General features: G+C 38.7%; 1 protein-coding gene across 1 annotated transcript; it reads right to left on the bottom strand.

Moving 5' to 3' along the window:
• Positions 1 to 7,079: 7,079 nt before the first annotated feature.
• Positions 7,080 to 17,037, bottom strand: LOC122886610 (E3 ubiquitin-protein ligase arih1l-like). The gene is made up of 14 exons (XM_044219004.1): positions 16,767 to 17,037; positions 14,731 to 14,798; positions 14,471 to 14,618; positions 12,581 to 12,673; positions 12,436 to 12,491; positions 11,641 to 11,707; positions 11,367 to 11,473; positions 11,175 to 11,217; positions 10,967 to 11,038; positions 10,672 to 10,802; positions 10,317 to 10,368; positions 9,460 to 9,720; positions 8,176 to 8,288; positions 7,080 to 8,091 (listed from the first exon to the last, which is right to left on the bottom strand). The coding sequence occupies exons 1-14, from the start codon at positions 16,929 to 16,931 to the stop codon at positions 7,974 to 7,976; spliced, it is 1,494 nt and encodes a 497-aa protein (XP_044074939.1). The 5' UTR covers positions 16,932 to 17,037; the 3' UTR covers positions 7,080 to 7,973.
• Between the last annotated feature and the right edge of the window lie 1,118 nt (positions 17,038 to 18,155).

The raw sequence follows: 18,155 nt of genomic DNA, 5'->3' as shown, positions 1-18,155 counted from the left end.
CATGAAGGAGAGACAGTGAAGGACATCATTAATAACCAGGTATAACGGTGATGTGTAAACAGACAGTAGATCTGTAAAGTATTAGAAGTCAGGATGTTGTTAGCTCTTATGAATGATACAAATATAATAATATCATGACCCAATTATAGATTTTTTCAAGTTTTGAGTCTCAATTGCATGTGTTTTAGCAAACTATACACCTCTTGTCCTTCTTAATAGAAGCACCAAAACTAAGACCATTTCCTAGACTGAGAGAAACTGAAAACTGAATATAAATTCCGAAAAGACTGGAAAGTACGGAGCCCCTTAAAGGTCACGGCGAGGATATTTTTGAGGACTACTTCCCTCACAATACTGTTCTTCTTCCATTCCTTCTGAGCCAAATGTCTATTTCCGCTCAGCTGCTCCCAGTGCAACACAACAGTATATCAGCTCATTGAATTTTACTTTGAACTGGGCATTAAGTATGCTGATGTAGTGCTACTGCTCAATAGGCATGCATGGTTATGTAATTAGTGAAAGTAAAATTAAACAAATTCTTAGATCAAGATATCTCTCCAGAAGAAAGCAGTACGGTAATCTGCAGGATGTTGTCGGTTTCATTCGTGAACAGTTACTGTACTCTGTACTGTACTGTACTGTAGCCCAGAGGGGTTTCACTGAGGAAGAGGAGGTGTCTCCAGAGGGTTACAGATGTGCAGTTGAATCTACATCATGAAGCTAAAGTGTTGTATTTGTATGAGCCAAAATAAGCAACAAACAAGAAGGTGACTGAAATGCTGCAAACAGAGTCTGTGGTTCTGTCACAGATATGCTGTTGTTGTGATGTTAGCTACAGTAGCAGGAGAGTTGTGTGTATCGCTGTCTGGAGCTGCTGTGCTGGCTCTGGGAAACCATCTCGTCCTCTCTGGCTGTTAGCTTCGCAGCAGCAACTGTAGGGACAATTTGCTAACCCACAACCTAGCTAAGCTAATCCACAACCTTGCTAACGTTAGTTACATTATTTGCTGTGTCGACTTGTTGTTCGCTCTATATCATGGTATTTGTCATGGTATTGAATTTTTCCAGAATTGCATACACCATCTTTACCTTGTGAATCTCCACACTACTTTCCATTACAAATAGACATATGGCTCTGAAAGAATGGAAGAATGGAAGAGAATGGAATTTATATTCAGTTTTTCTCAGTTTTTGGTGTTTATCTTAGGAAGGACAAGACTGAGGGTGTATAATTTGCTAAAACACATATAATTGAGACTCAAAATCTATAATTGGGTCATGATATTATTATATTATTATTATAACGCATCGACTTTCAGTAATTTTTCGCCATGCTAGCAGCATGGCTCTAGGGATGGCAATGTCGGTCTGTCTGTCGGTCCACCACTTTGGTCCAGACTGAAATATCCCAATAAGTATTGGATAAATTGCCATGAAATTTTGTGCCGACATTCATGGCCCCTAAAGGATGAATCCTAATGACTTTGGAGATTCCCTGACTTTTCTTCTAGAGCTGCCATGGTGTTCACATTTCAGGTTTTGACTGAAATGTCACAAACAACTATTTGACTCATTCATGTTCCCCTCAGTGTCCAGTACTTTGGTTTATGGCAAAATTCCTGCAAAACATTCCCATCAGCCTCAGCTTTATGTTGTGTTTAGTGCTAATTAGCAAATGTGAGCATGCTAATACATTAAACTAAGATGGTGAACATGGTAAACATTATATCTGATTAGCATCAGCATGTTAGCATTACCACTGTGAGCATGTTAGCATTGACGTTAGCATTTAGCTCAAAGCAGTAGCCTACTGTGCCTAAAAACAGCCTGCTGCTAGACTGTTAGCTTATTGGTATGTGGAGTTCATATCAGCCCTGCATTCAGAAAGGTGCTAACCACTTAAGCAGATAGTTAGTTAGTTAGGTAGTTAAATCTGCACTCAGTTCTGTGGCTTTATACATCTGTTTTATCTTATTAAATAAGATGTTTTCTAAAAACATAAAAGTTAATCAGGATGTTCGCAAGTTGTAGCTTTCACAGTAGAATCTTACAGCTCATTTTACATTAGTCCAGTAGCATGTTTGTGCAGTAAACCAAAGACAGTTCATAAGTAGCCTGTTAAACGTATTAGCATATTAACACTTAGTATTAGCATTGTGATGTTATTTGTTGTTTTGCTTTGTACTCCACCATATTAATTAAATGTTTTGTACACCAGCAATTAATTAAATTCTATTTTAATTTTCAATATTCCAATACTTTGCAGTCAATACTGTCTGAAACCTATGGCCCACAGACATCAGCAGACACTCTGTATCCTCGCTGGTGATGCTTAGCCAGGCCTGTACTACTACCATTTCCACTTCTTGCTTGTTTTAGGGGGCTTTTTGCCTTCAGTCTGGTTCTCAGCAAGTGACACATGCTGAGCTGGGTTGAGGTTCACTTACTGACTTCAGGAATATTTAATTGTTTGGCCAGAAAATGCTCCTTGGTTGCTTTGTCAGTATATTTAAAATCATTGTCCTGCTGCATTGTCCTAAAATTTGTGAATAAAAAATGGCTACATGCTCTGTTCACCCATGAACTTGAACACCAGCACCTCAGTCACTGTTTCATGTCAAGTCCAGTGTGCGGGAGTACACCACCAAAACAATGAAAATGTGTCACTATGTGATTACAAATACACCAGGAAACAGCTCTTTTTAAATCATCTTTCCCTTCTTCTCTTTCATATCCTGCTATTCTTGCAACTGTTTGTTCCCATCGTCTTCATTTTCACCTGTTACCACAAATTTTAAAGTTTTCATCTCTGTGCACAAGCTGGTTTGGTGCCTGCTGCACGATTACACCACAATACATGAGAGAGTGTCACTACAGACTGTGTTTGAGCTGGACTCGATCTGTGTGTCTGGATATATCTATTATTACTAATAGTAGCAGCAGTAATGGTACTACCAGTGGTGGCACGTAACTGTATTTAAATACATTTCAGAGGTACTTTTATGCTGTTTGTACTTCTACTTCATTACATTTCAGAGGCAAATATTATATAAAAAGCCCTCCTCACCAACCTTGATAGCACTGATGCTCTTGTGGTGCATATGTGTGAGTGTTAGGGGTTTAATGCGTGTATGTTTGCCTACAGATGGTCTGGTTCCCTCCTATTCAGACAGGCTGAGTTTCCTGCTGCTGAACAATCGTGGGAAAACCAGAGGTCAAGACAAAAGGAGAAATAAAGAGGGAGAGAAAGACTGGGAAGCATCCAAATGGCCTGCAATAACTTCCTGCTTTGTTCCTGGTGGATTAATACAATGTGACAGGTGAAACCAATAGCCTGCCAGGAGTGTTTGTATTGACCTCAGCAGGTGGAGACGTGAGAATGATGTGGGAAGAGAAATAGAAATTAATGGAATAACAGGGTAGAAATCAGTGTTGGTTGGTCACAGATGGTCTTGGGACTGCAGAGGCTGACTGCAGGCTTTGTATGAGTCTGGATGTCCCACCAGTGTTCCGCACTTTTTGTTCACTAAAACACATACATGTTAGAAATCCTTCTGCCATTGCCCTTGAGCAAGGCACCTCAAAATTAGATTTGGCTGCACTGTGGCTGCCAACTGCCCCTGAACAGTTCTGTAACACTTTGCTTGAATCCCATAACACACTATAATTTAGTTATGAGCAGATACAAGGACAGTTTTAAGTGTTTATTCATGTGTTTGTCATAGTTGTAATCATATTTAATGATATATGAACAAACACACAAACAAATCCTTACAGTGTGTTATAAAGCATTTATTAACTGTTTATAGACATGAACTAACATGAACATCATAGGCATGTTTAAAATAGTTTCTAAATGTGTTCAAAACTCATAAAGACACGTAGAGCTTGAAGGTTCATTCTTAATCTCAGAAAAAGCAGTTTCACAAAAAAGAAAAATCCTAACTCAAGGTCTACCTACTAAATTTCTCCTGGAGCTTTCAGCTGCAACTCATGGCCTTCATCAACAGATGGTATTTGCTCAGTTGTCACTGAGAAAGAAATACTTTCTTCATAAATATAATATACATATAATAAAACTAAAACTTGATATAACAAATAAATGAGTACTGTGATGTACAAATGGCCCTGATGATAGCAGGTGGTTTGGTTCTGCTCCCCCCGCCATTATAACCACTAGTATATTACCATGGTGCATTGCTCTGTTAATTTGCCCTGATTAACAAACAGCCTCCTCCAGTGGCCATTCAAAGTCACTACACTACATCCTCAGGTTCTTGGGTTAAGTTGTGTTACGCAGTATGTTACATGGAAAATTGTGCAGAATACCAAGAAATTAGTTTTGCATGTTATAGTGACTGTGAGTTTCAGTAGGCCAATAACAGTTTTCTGCTCTGGAGATTCACACACATTAGCAATACTGATGTTACTGTTGTTATATGTGATAATCACACTAACAGCGATTTGTACATGTTAATAATACTAATAAATAATAATGACATTGCTATTAACCCTGTGATAGCCTTAACACAAGGTTAATATTCTCTCCAGCAGCTATTATTATTGTAAGAATGTTAAAAAAGGTAATGTATTATTATGTAATGTATTGTTAGATTTAGAGAAAGCTATCTGACTAAGTTCACAGTGGCATTGACCTGCGACTGAATTCTAAACTTCCCTGGAGAAATGAAAGAAGTCACACTGACTTTAATGTAAATATGAATAATAAGGCTGGAGATGGTCTATATTTTTCTCATTGTCAAAAACAAAAACAACAATGAAATGATACTACTAACAAGTAGTGCCTGTGTAGCCAAAGCCTGATAATAGCTTATTCATCTGTGCCATAAAGCTCCATTGTTGTCCAAAAACTATTAAAAACAACATCAATGAGCCTCATTGTTGCACTGACATGTTCTTTCATTACCATAAACGTGGGGTTTATTTTGAATCAATTCCACATACACCATCCTGCTGCTGTAAATACTCACTGGAACACAAAATGTACATTTATCTGCAACTGAAAATAGTTCCTGAAACAATTTAATTCTGTTTGAGCTCCAAACTACAGAGCCCAGCCTTCAGACTGACACGGGGTCCACGAGCTGTAGTGAACTACTAGCAGTGTAAAGTGGATATGCATTTCTGGCCTCTAAGTGGGATCAGTAAAAGTGCATTTGCTCATAGAAAATTGCTTCATCCACAAAGGTAACAGCATGATGTTAATACCAATGAATGTGTTAACACTGTGTGTGTCTGAGACTAAGAAGAAACAACTGTAGGAACATGTATAATCTATATTCTTTTCCTGTGGTATTCAATATGTAGCTGTACCGATGCAGATGCGAGCTGCTGTGAGACTGGTGTATCCCATCCAGTAGACCAGTGCTGGCCGGGAAGCCCTGATACTTCTCAGGGAGGTGTAAACATTATAGATATCTTCTCTGCACAGCCCCTTCAGGTTTGACTTACTGAAGCAAAAACACTTTCCACCAACACCTACAAAATCCTGTACAGAAGCCACCTGTACAGCCAATTACTAAATTTATACCAAAACTAGAGCTCCAGATGCCAGTCTGCAAGCACTTCTTTGAGCTGCACCATTCCCTCTGCAAGCTAGTATCCAAATCTGTGTCGGCATCTTCAAGTAGGAGCTCAGAACCTGGTTGTCTCAGTTGGAACTGACTGAACCTGCATCTCCGTCAACCACAGTCCAGAAGCTGTCGTGTTTGTTGGGGGTAAAAGCCAGAGAGGCGTGGTTCAATGAGGAGATGAAGTCAGCACTCCATGAGGTCAGCTTCATGGACCAGGTCCTGCAGGAGCACAAAGTGGAGCTGCGGGCCCCCCCACCCTCTCCTAAGATCCTCATCCAGCTTCAAAAACGAGCTCCTCCAGGCTCAGGAGACTGATGTCCCTCAAACAGCTGCCCGACATCTACGCTGACGTGGTCAACCTTTTGTATTATGTGTCTGCAAACATCTGGGTGAGTGTGTGTTCACTTCAGAGTTACTAAGGTAATATAATGTATATATGTAGTTCAGTTTATGCTTTTCTAGTAAAGAAAGGAAGGAAATGGGTATTTCACTGATGTAATGTTGGTTACAAACTTCTTATTTTGGTCCTTAAAAATGTTCCGTTAGTTTTCCAAATGAATGTTGCTCTGGTGGTATTAGGGTATTTTGTCTCTTTTGGTGTTGTCAAGCCAGACAAATTAGAGGCGCTGCAGTAAGCAACAGTGTGTGCTAATTACCCCTCATGGGGAAATGCTGGACACAACTACCCATTTGACCAACACTGAAGTAAACAAATGCTCATGAAGGAGACAGGAAATGAATGAATAATGGCCATTTATTTTAGGTGCGTGCAAACACATGCATAAACGGGATGCCTTTTTAAATATTACACAGATGATTTAACTACAGCAGTTCTTCAGCACTAAGATTGCAATTCATGTTTCAGTTTAAACTGGGTAAAAAATAATGTGCTGAATGTGTTTCCCCCCCCACCACATCAGTGTGGGTCTCATGCTGCAACTGATAAAACACATGAAAAGTCGTGAGCAGTTCATTTTGTAAACATTGCCTTTGGAAGATAACAGCACCTAAAATATGAAACTTCAAATTAGAATGAGTGTCTTTGTCTCTATCTTGTGGCATTTTAGTTGCTAATTCCCTTTTAAGCCGTCAGTGCTGTTAGGTTGGAAACTGTATTCCCAGTGATGGGCTGAGCGTGTGCCACAGTGCAGTGGTAGCCTTCTTAAGGACACGGTTTTAAAACATCAAATATTGATTGTGGTGCAAAGATTTTTTAAATTAACAATGTTGGCAACATTTTGCACTTTAACATTTTCTCCAAAAAAAAAAAAAAAAAATTTCCCCCACATTTTTACACTAATAGGAAATGAAACACCTTTGATAGCATAAAGAAAAGATATGTAGAAAAGTATTAAAAGTTTTTGGATATCTCAATTTAATGTAAGTATGTAGCTGCTTCTGTTACTTCAAACAATAAGTCATGTGTTCATGAACTACGAGCAGACACACGGAAAACAGAGTGACTCACACAGTACTCTCAAAAACGAGATTTCCCAAGACATTTATTCAAATAAACAATACAGTATACAATCTGCTAGGATAAAATAATAGTTTAGAACACATAAGAAGCATTTGCGAGAGAATTCCCCAAAGATCTGAAACTGGGTTAAAGGATGTGTTTTAATGAAAGCTGAAACTTTGGTGTCGTCTTCTGACTTGCATCAGAGCCTGTATATTCACGTCCCCTCCAGTCAACCCTGTGAAGACAGCCATATTGCTTTAAGAGGGTATGGCAAAAGGTTAGAATAGAGGGACACATTCTACCTTACCTTTGAACTGTAAAACCTTTTCTGCTCTTGGTTTTCTAACTCGGCCGTGCCCTTTCACTGAGTCCTTTATCTGATCATTTGGCAACTAAGAGAATTTCTTTCTATCTGTCCCCATTTAGAGTTACCGATAAGGTGTAACTTGTGCACTGGTCTGAAGAGACTGAGGATGATAGGACGAATGCCTTACTGCCAAAGACCTCCAAGCTCCCACACAGTATGGAGGGAGTAAACAGACTCAACCTACATGGCAGAAGTACACCTTTTTCAATATATGGCCAGGACAATTAAAGCTGTCTTGAAAACATTTTCACACTAATGGGAAAACAAAAGTCAAAATCAAAACAGAAAACATTCACAGGCAAAACACAGCAAAATAATATAGTTCAGGGGGAGTGTTACAATACAAGCCAAAAGGATGTATTTGTTTAAGATGGATTTTGCTTTCTTACGACTCCACTCTGTTGCTAACAATACTTACAATACATTTTTATTACTCTACCTTTTATTTAAATATAATTGACTTAGATTTTGTTAAACAAATCCAGGAAAAATGTTGCAAAAGTGGCTGGTTTGCCAAAGGAGAGGCGGCAGAACGCCCAGTGCTGCCCTGTTAAATTGCATCAAAGAGTCTGTTGCATTGGGCCGTGTCCTCAGTGTACTCCCACACGTCCTTCTCATAGCCTTCATGCACGTGCTGTAACAGCACTCTTCGCCTGCTCTCACAGTATCTGTAGAGACACAAAAACGTTGTTAGAGTCCAGGAACATATAAACGTAACAGTGGCAGGTGATTACGATTCTTCCTTCACTGACCTGTACTTATCCTGTACTTTCTGCTTGATGTCCTGCAAGGAATCCTGGGAGATATCCCGCTCTAGGTAGTCAGACAGCACCTCAGTGGCATTTTCCAGCTCTGCCTGGTTGTTCTGATGAACCAAACAATTGATAAACACTATTATTCTATGTCACAGCATAGATTAAAACACACTAATGTCATCCACGATAATGTCCCCTAAACTTTGGAGCGTCCTGCCTAAGGCCCAGCTCAGACTACAGGAGGTTTGGGCCGATTTCCTCCCATTCGGCCCTCCAACAATCAGGTGACTGATCTGGTCTTGGGTCTTTGTCAGTGGACTAGTTCTGCTGCCAGACGAACGATGGAGGGAAATGTGGCCAGAATTTCGTGGGATAATCTGTCTTCCAAGAAAAATCCTAACTGTATAGACAAAGAGCTTTGGGAGTCGTACCAGTCAAGAGAGAGCGTGTGAAGGAGAGAAGCGAGAGAGATGAACATGTGTGTCAGAGAGAGAAAGCTAAAGGTGGTGAGTGGCTCCCTCTGGCAATAATACTAGGTACTACGAGATTTTCAATTTCTAATCTCAAAATGAGTATTTTTGTGTGATAGAATGTAGTTGTTAAGGATTTCAAAAACTCCTGTAATCTGAGTCTGGCCTGAGGATTTATGATTAGACAACTTATTTTTTTGACAGAATTGAAAACCGAAATAGGGATATAGCTATATGTGTTCATGATTATCGTAGAAAAGGTTTCAGTCGTAGTCATCTGGACACTGTTTTTCAGAATCAAGACGTTTCCAGTGTCCAGATGACTACGACTGAAACCTTTTCTACGATAGAACACTCCTGGACGAATGAGGGACTACACCGTCCTGTTCATGATTATGACAATAAAACACAATAAATAAGAATACTGTATATTTTGTTTCCAGCTAGTAACAATAAATTGGTATGTAACTGCTTTCCTTTTAAAATTTGCTTTATTTGTTTTATTTTTCTCATTGTTCTCCATCTCTTTCCCTCTCCCACTGCTCCCCTCTCAATCACACATACAAGCACACACACAGGCTCATTGTAGTGCTGTCTTCATGTGGCACTACACTGTTACTAAACACAATTCCATTACAATGATAAATTCCTCATTTAATGGCTGTCGAGATTAACACTTAACACAAACTGTTGTTGCAAATGGTATTTCTAAATAAAAAAAATGAATACTAAAATAGCTCTAGTTATTTATGTCATGCACCATCTGTTCACATTTATGACCTTTGAGCAAACAATTTCCCTTTTATCATACCTCAAAAATAATGGACTGGTTGTTCTTCTTGAGGTAGAAGACAAAGACGTAAGTGAACATGACCGTGGAGCGGCACCGGCACAGCACGTCCACGGCCTTCTTCAGAAACTGCACCTCAGTCCAGGACATGTTGTGCTGCTGCATCTCCTCCATCTTCTGCTTGACCTGAGCATAGAGCTTGTGCTCAAAGTGCAGGCTCTGCATGTGGTTCATGTAGCGGTTGCAGTAGAACAGGTACCTCCGCAGGGCCGCCCTGGTGCGCTGCGCACACAGCATGTAACTCGAGCATGCTCAGCTTGACTTGGATCATCAGCAACACATAATGAAATGTCTACATTCTATTCTGCAGGCGTTTCATGTCAAGATGCCATTCAACCATGTTTGTCAGAGGTGTAATGGATATTTATTATCAGGCAGACGCAGCAGCATTCCCTGTATTAGATTCCACCCACTGAATCCACTGTTTTTGAATTAACCTCTTAATAGTGTACAGCAGAGTTACACGAGGAACTGTCACTTGTTTGATTAGTTGGAGTGAATTACATTCATATAAAAATGTTGTAGATATTTTTGTTGCAGGCTATAAAATAGTTGTGGTATTTATCAAATTCTATACATTTCTTAGTACTTCTTGTCTGAAGTTTGTGTCACCCAGTGCAGTGGGTCGGACACATTACTGTGTGATTAAAAATGGCAGTTACACTTGTGGCAAATATGGCTGAATTTTGAACACTGAAGAAGAGCATCTTGACTGAAAAGTGGACAAATATAAATATTGTGCCATTATGTGGCATAACCGCCACTATAAAACAGCATGCACAGGTTTTAAAATGTATAAATATGTGTATATTTATTACCTCTTGAGCATCTCTGGCTGCCTCACATTCATTGTAACGATTGCAGTTGTACCTGAAACGTCACAGCCGGGTCAGAACCATCAACAGTGTTTTCCAGAGTACCATAACGCACTTTAGTACTTTACGTTTTCATGCTTTCTCACATTAGATGTCAGATGTGTATTGAGACATGAAATGGCCTGACAATTTTACCTGATATTTAAATTGACAAATTAGATTTCCACATATTTAAAAGGTTTAAGTTTTTAATTGAAATTAAAACACTACAATCATAAAATACCTACTTGGAGTATATTCCAACATGGCACTTGCAGTGACGCCATCATCATTTACTTTATAAGCCATTACTTCTTACCAGGCTGGGCCGTGGACTTCCCATGGACCCAGGCAGACCCAGCAGAACTCAGTTTTGCAGTTCTGGTTCCAACAAACCATGCGATTGCAGCCACCATCTTTCTCAACCGTCACATAGCATTTTGGACACTCCTGTCAGCAGAGGAGAGTAATTATTTTTCTCTGCTCAAAGTCAAGTGCTTTACAAAAGAAATGAGACAAAAATCTAATTTCTACAATTGAAATGTCTTTGTGGTCGTCACATTAATTCCCTACCAACATGAACCAGACAAAAGGGCAAAACTAAGATTCCATACCTTAGTTTTTGCTACAATCCAGTTTGAAATTTCACTGTCATCATCGCATTTCTTAATCCATTTTCTCAGCCACTACAAAATAATTTAAATAAGAGTAAGAGATAATCACGTTGACAGTGAGTGCTAATCTTAACAGAGTTCCACTCAAGATGCTGGAGGAATAGGTTGCTCTGTCTGTAAAGTGATCAAACATTCCCCATTCGCTTACCTTACACTTGACAGGATCATGCCAATTCTCTCCACAGTTGAAGCTGCACCAACAGGAGGCATCACAAGTTCAATTCACATCACGTGGAATAATTACTATTAAACTTAGTCAACACTGAGTCAACATTCAAGACTTGTCGCTGTCAGGTCGCGATAGTCTAATACATTGTTTTTTTTAAATGAGCTCTCTTACCAGAACTGACGGCCACACTTGCACCTCACTGGCTTGACATCTGAGTGCTGGACTTTGACAACATGATGGCAGTCTGGTGCAGGGCACCACCTTAACAGTCGATTGCACTTAAAGGAGTAATGAGAGAGAGAGTCCATTAAACTCATAGTTTAATGGACGCTTAAGTACAAAGAAGGTCCCTGCTTTTCTAAGTAGTGTATACTTAACATTATAAATCAAGGCTTTATGTTCCATTTCAACATATTGTTAGGGAGAAAAAAATCTCAAAGCTTACCTCTACAAAACTATTCGTAATTAATTGCTGGTACTTGAACTTCACTTTTGAATCTGTTATGAGCCGCCTAAGGGAAAAGTCAAATCATTTATTAGCCTTTATTACGTAAAATGGGTGACTTTGGTAAAAGCTTCCTTCCTTCATATTCAGTGTATACCTTCCAAGCAACAATGCAAGAAACAAAAAAAATGTCACACAATGTCATATTTTCCTGAGAAGCTCAAGGAAGCAAAATTATAAGCTGACAATACAGTGAGAATATTCATTCTTCTCCTGACTAACTATTTACCAACAAAACATTTCAGAAATTACAAAATGAAGAGTTTAAGTGCAAGCTACTAACCAAGAGGTAGAAAAAGCATTTCATGAAATTAAATATTGACATGGGGAGCATAAGTCTCTGCATGTAACCTGATCAGTGAAAACACTTTTAGCTCTTTTGCTAACTGGTCAAATCAGAAAATGTAGGTGAAGACAATTACTGGCAGCTTAATAGCTGCTACGAGAGACATTAAAAAATCTGATTTTAGAGCAATGGTATACATTCTCTTTTGATTCATTTGTATTTCATAAATACATCTGTGTTCTTCACTGTTTGAACTGTAGTTTGTTAGTGAATTGCGTCTGTCTCTGTGACTGTTGATGTCAAAAAAAAAAGAAGACAAAATAAAAACAAGCGGAATCATTTTTGTTTCCTGCTCTTTTCATTACCAGAATTGGTCGGTCACATCCGATTACTGCTGACCAATATGCAACAAGACATCAAAACAGATTTAAGCACAAACAGACACTCACATGACTGTGTTGTCATCAACCAAAATGTCACAACTATGAGCAGGACAAGAAATGGTCTGAAAAGACAAAACAGAAGGCAAATCATTAGTCGGACAGCTATTAAAAGATCGGTGACTCGTATCTTACAATTATTCTTAGTGGGTACCTGTCCCATTCCTTCTTCTAGGATTTTGGTGGTCAGGTAATCTCCCCAGCACTGCATGCAGAACTTGTGTCCACACTCCAGGCCTGTAAAATACTGTAAGAGAGAAGCATCTAGTTAATAAGACAAACAAGACATCACATGATTATAAGCGCTTCTGGTAAACAGGCTAGTCAAAATCTTTAGAGTGAGGCCATTCACAGGAAAAATATAATCCGGATTTGACAAATTGATAAATATATAATACAACTATTTTGTTTTAACAAACGGATTAAAATAACCGATGGATAATTTCATAGAAATATTCTAGATTAAAATAGTCTAGATTAGGCAGCTTTCTTTCTGATTTGGGAAAACTATAACTTAATATCATGGCTGAAACACTAAATCAACTGGCCTTGATGATTTGCATTCATCCTTTGTTGAGACAATATACTCTATCATAGGAATGGGGCCGTACACTCTGCAGTGTGCCTTTAATTTAGATCAATTTGTAGATGTCTGTCTTCACCTTAACAATAAAGTTCTTTCTCTTGATAAATGCTGTAAAAAGTCCAAAGGGGTAAACAGCCATTATATCTGCAACCAGCCCTGTAATGTCATTGTGTTGTGAAATGAAAATAAAAACTCTTTCACACAATCCCTTGCCTTTCCATAACACATCAACAACACGTATGCTAAAATGCTTCCTGCATCTGCAAGTTGCTGGGTAGATGCGACTTTCTACAATTGCTATGTCCACTCCTGTGATGTTTGACCGGGTTGCTATTAAGAATGTGGTAGCCAGAGAAACATAACTGTTAAACCCAAATGGAATATGTTTTTGTGTGGATGATTCTTCCACTACCACAGGAAGCACTGCGTTGTTTAAAGTAACTATGCCCTTCAATACATGATGGCCTTGAATCAACCTGGTCGATTACGTTAAGGTATGTTACAATTACACTTCCTCCACCAGTCTGTACATACAGTAAGTGCTGTATGTAACCATGCATGATTAGGCCACATCCACATAAATCAACCCCTCGATTTGAATTTTAAAATTTAAAAAACTTTTTTTTTTTTCAAACTTTGAGTGCAAGGAAAATATGTAGCAGTGAGTGGCGCTTGGTAGAGAAGAAGTGGGATCTCAAGAAGGGCTAGAAATTCTAACTCATTTTCCATTTCCTATTGAAATGGTCCAGCTTTGCTCCTAAACAGCCATTGCAGTATTTGCTGTGTTTGACTTCTGATATTTCCAAGTGGGGAGGACAAAGAAGCATTCAGCTTTCCATCAGAGTTATGTAACACTCTTAAAACTTGTTTCCCCTTGGTTCTTTATATTAATAATCTTTACTTAAATTTGGAACAATTTACTGTTGGGGCATTTTTATTACCTGGCATGCCCCGACATTCTCCTGTCTTAACCCCAACTGGCAAAGTCTGATTACAGGGTGCAAAGTCTCAAAGCTTATATGCTACGTTAAGATCATGACTTATACAACCTTTGGTTTTTAACTATCACTTTTAGCCTGCAAAATAAAATTAGATCACTGTGATGATAAAGAATGTAAACAACTATAGTTAATACTATATTCCTTATAGAAGGAATGAGAAAATATTAATATTAGCACTTTATAACAGATAATGTGATCACATTTTGTTTCAAGTTAGCCATCATCTTTTTCTCTTGCTGTTATCTTAGCCAAGGCAGTTAACTGGGTCTGAAAAAAAGTTCAAATGTCATTGTCACTGTGACAATGCCTCAGTTAGGGGTTCCCTTGCATTATACAAGCTCAGACACAACTTCTTGTGTGACAGTTTTTAACAAAATCCCAATGGTGACACCACAACTTAGACCTAAACACACATGCAGCTAGTGCAACACAATGCTGGTGTCACTATAGGACTCACAGAGTTAGGGACGTTCAGATAGCAGATCTGACATGGTATGTCCTGTGCCAATGATCTAGTGTTGACTGGAGGACAGATCTGAGGCTTCTTACTGGGGTTAATGAGATGACACTCAGAGAAAAACTTGTCCAGATTACCATCAAAATACCTGTAAAAATTGAGACAAGAAAAGAGATATCACAGTGTTAAAAAAAGAAGCATTAAGCCATGAGCTCTCAGCTACCATACTTAAATAAAGAATGTACTTCAGAGATTCTTACCTTTCCATAAGCTTTTCTTTATCCCAGTTGAAGTGACCGAGAAGGATGCGTGTTATTGTTGCAGAATTCTAGAGGAATGAGAAATGGTTGGTCAGAAGCTCTTTCGTGGAACAACAAGCAGCTTTATGGTCCAGGTTTTCAGATATGGATTAAGCCTAGTACTAGACCACTAATTTAAATTTAATTTTAAATTGCTTAAAATAGTTGTAGATTCAAATAGTTCTCACTCACATTACCATTTACTGTCCACCCATGTATGTATGTTAGTGGGCATAGGCAAAATATCTGAAATTAAAATCCAATTAAATACCACCACAAACTACAGTCAAAAAAGTAGCAGAAAGTTAAGTCAACTCATCTCTAACACCATCTTAAGAACAAGTGTTGGACTGCAGGGCTCTTCTACTGGATTGCATTACACTGAAGAGGAGTTTAATTTTTTCTGTTCATGGTAGTCGCTTAAGGCTGGCAGTACATTCTAAATGAAATACAAGTTTTAGATTTTTGCTGTGTCTGTAGACTTTTCACAGGCAAAATGGCAGCTGCTTATGATGCAATAAACCAGAACACTAGATACACGGTTTAAAAAATAAATAAATAAAAACAACCCAGTGCACCATTGCCTTTGAGTGGAGAGGTGATGGTGTATCAGAAGAAAGTGAACACAGCTGTGTGAAAATGTCAACAAGTATAACTAGCCAGCGTGAGCATACTGCAGTGACTAAAACCAAATGTGGTGCTTCACTTTTGCATGAAAACCTGCCATTTTACTGGTACAAACTGGTCAAACTCAGTTTTGTTCGGAGTGTAGTGTCGGCCTAATTGATTAAAGTCCGACTATCTTGACTTCTGATTGAAAGGGCAACAAAACCAAATATAAACCTGTCCACAAAAAATATTTAATGGAGTTTGCTAATTAGCAAAATGACCAAAATGAATCCATCTTGTTAACCTGCTATCCACCCTCTCCATCCCCCAGTAACAGAGAGAGTGCAGGTGCAGAGGGGTTGTTTAGTTGAATCAGTTAGTCTAGTCTGCCTGACTCATTGTTCTTTTGTTTGACTGAGGTTTGTGCAAGTTAGAATCTATGGCCTTGGCCATGGCTCTGAAATATGTGCTGTGTATTGATAAATCCATGGCGCTGTGCGTGCTGCTGAAGTAGCAGACGGATTCGTAATTGCGCCTTTTTCTGTCAGTTTCGTCTTGGATCTATAATATTCTCTAAATGACGTACTATATATAATGTAGTCAAGTGAAAGGAAACGGAGGCCAAAGTCAGACACGGTTTAGAACGTTACACAGTACCCTCGCCCAAGTTAACGATAAACCGAAGGGCTCCACTGAGTTTCCCGTTATTTAAAATAACGTTATAGCTAGTTAGCTAGCTGTTGACAGATTATAACTTCGTTTGTGTGATTAAACCAAACTGTTTTGGAAGTCATAACATAGCTTGTTAATATTAACGTAAGTAACCTAGCATGTAACTTTCTAACCAATTCAATGACCATATTTCGTTAAAATACAATTAACGTCAACGCTAACGTATTTTACAAATTTTGTAACGTTAAGTTTCAATTGCTTGGTTAACGCACTCCAACTGTCGTCAAGCAGGAGTTGGCATCTAGCTATAATTCTAGAACTAAAGACGTTATGCTTTTCCAGTAAGGTGCTAGGTTAACGGTTACAGTTGGCTGGTTAGCGTTTAGCCAACTTGCAAGCTAACATTATTTTAGCAAATGTTGCTGCAAACTTCTCAATTGGGATACAAAATTCGTACGGAAATTGTTACGTTATCTAAATGTACACATTTAACGTTGTCCATATATGTCATTTTGAATGCCACGCACACAAAAGAAAAAAAAAATGTCTTGTCTAAATTTTATTACTGAAACTGCCAAATTCCAGCAAGTATTTAACTAGTTACTAACGTTACTCCTACAAGGCTAACGACTAAACTAACGTCCATGGCCTGTTTACGCTTCACCCAAGCGGTCTTTCCTGAAGCTGACATAGCCTACCAAAATACCTAACGTTACCTGGATGACCTCGTTGACCTCCCTGATACACTCCACCATATGCTGGTGGATCTGCTCGACAGTCAAAACCTCGGAGCGGTAGTCCTCCTCCTCCTCCTCCTCCTCCTCCTCCTCACCGGGACCGTGGCCACCTCCACCAGTCTCGCCCATGGGTGCTCGATACATGAGATGGGTTTGTTATTTGCGGACTACAAGAGAGGTGCGTAAGGTGATGGGGGCGTGACTTGTAGTAGGGGGCGTAACTTGAAGTTGTCGTAATCAACAGAAGAATCACAGAGATGTTACGAGAAGATGTTGGCAAGATGGTAGATCGTGTATAGACCATGCATCCATGGTAGAGACAACTGTAAGAACATTTTCCCGAGATAACTTGTGTATAAGTCATTTTCCATACAGTAGTAACACATATTGGTATTGTTACCGGAGTTGATAATCTAATAAAACTTAACCTACCTCGCTTAGTGTTGTTATTAAAGTAAGCAATATTTTTAGGCTATATCCTTGCCGAAGCCAGCTACTGATCTGGCCACTGATAAGCCGGTGCTGGTGACTGAGAGGCAGATGGTGGGAAACGAGAAGCCGACTATTCATTCAAAAAAGGTGGTAACTCATGCGACTAACCTAGCAACCCACTGAATTGGCTACTGGCTTACGAGGCTGGTTACTTAATTAATTATAAGTCAGTTAGCTGACGACACAACACTTTTTCTAAAGAACAAAGAACAAATTCCATTGGCCTTACAAACAGAGTTATTTTCTCAAGCCTTCAGTTTGCGTTTGAATCTTAATACCATTTTTAAACCTCGATACCTAGGGATTTGGATAACCAAATGTTCAGACACTATAGTGAGAAAAATAATATTCAAAATACAGTTAATAAATGTTAGAAAACACTAAACAATTGTTTGCAAAGAGACATGACACTCTTTGGAAGAATGCTGCTAAATAAAAGCAAAATCTAGGCTAATCTACCCTGCATACTCCTTAGCTATATCTTTCAAGATTATTAGGGGAATTAACAAACTAAACTTTAATTTCATTTGGAAAAATAACCATCATTACACCAGAAAAGGAGATTTGCAAAGAAAATTATGAAAAGGTGAGATAAAAGCAACAGACTTTGAAATAATGAATGGAGTATTAAAAATTAAACAGTTTCAGTTGTTTCTAAGGAATGGTAAAGAGGTGTGGTTCTCATTACCTTGTGTTCAATAAATTGGGAGGTATTTTTGTTAAAATGTGATTTTTAAAATATCAAAATTGCCTGTTAAACTCTCTGCCCTGCACCAACAGATGATTTATAAACATAATTTCAGCCCTCACAATGTCCCACTGTGGAATAATAGAGTCATATTAAGTAAAAGAATGCAATGTTTTGATAAAGGTAAA

This window comes from Siniperca chuatsi, linkage group LG13 (genome assembly GCF_020085105.1).
Source record: "Siniperca chuatsi isolate FFG_IHB_CAS linkage group LG13, ASM2008510v1, whole genome shotgun sequence".
NCBI classification, from domain to species: domain Eukaryota; kingdom Metazoa; phylum Chordata; class Actinopteri; order Centrarchiformes; family Sinipercidae; genus Siniperca; species Siniperca chuatsi.
This window is presented reverse-complemented; position numbering and strand designations above follow the sequence as displayed.

Excerpts from the sequence above, each read along its gene's own strand:
- LOC122886610 (XM_044219004.1), bottom strand. The coding sequence starts at position 16,931 with ATGTATCGAGCACCCATGGGCGAGACTGGTGGAGGTGGCCACGGTCCC. Across the intron at positions 9,721-10,316 it reads CAGCCAGAGATGCTCAAGAG|CGCACCAGGGCGGCCCTGCG; the intron begins GTAATAAATATA and ends CTGTGTGCGCAG. Across the intron at positions 8,289-9,459 it reads ACCAGTCCATTATTTTTGAG|AACAACCAGGCAGAGCTGGA; the intron begins GTATGATAAAAG and ends TTGGTTCATCAG.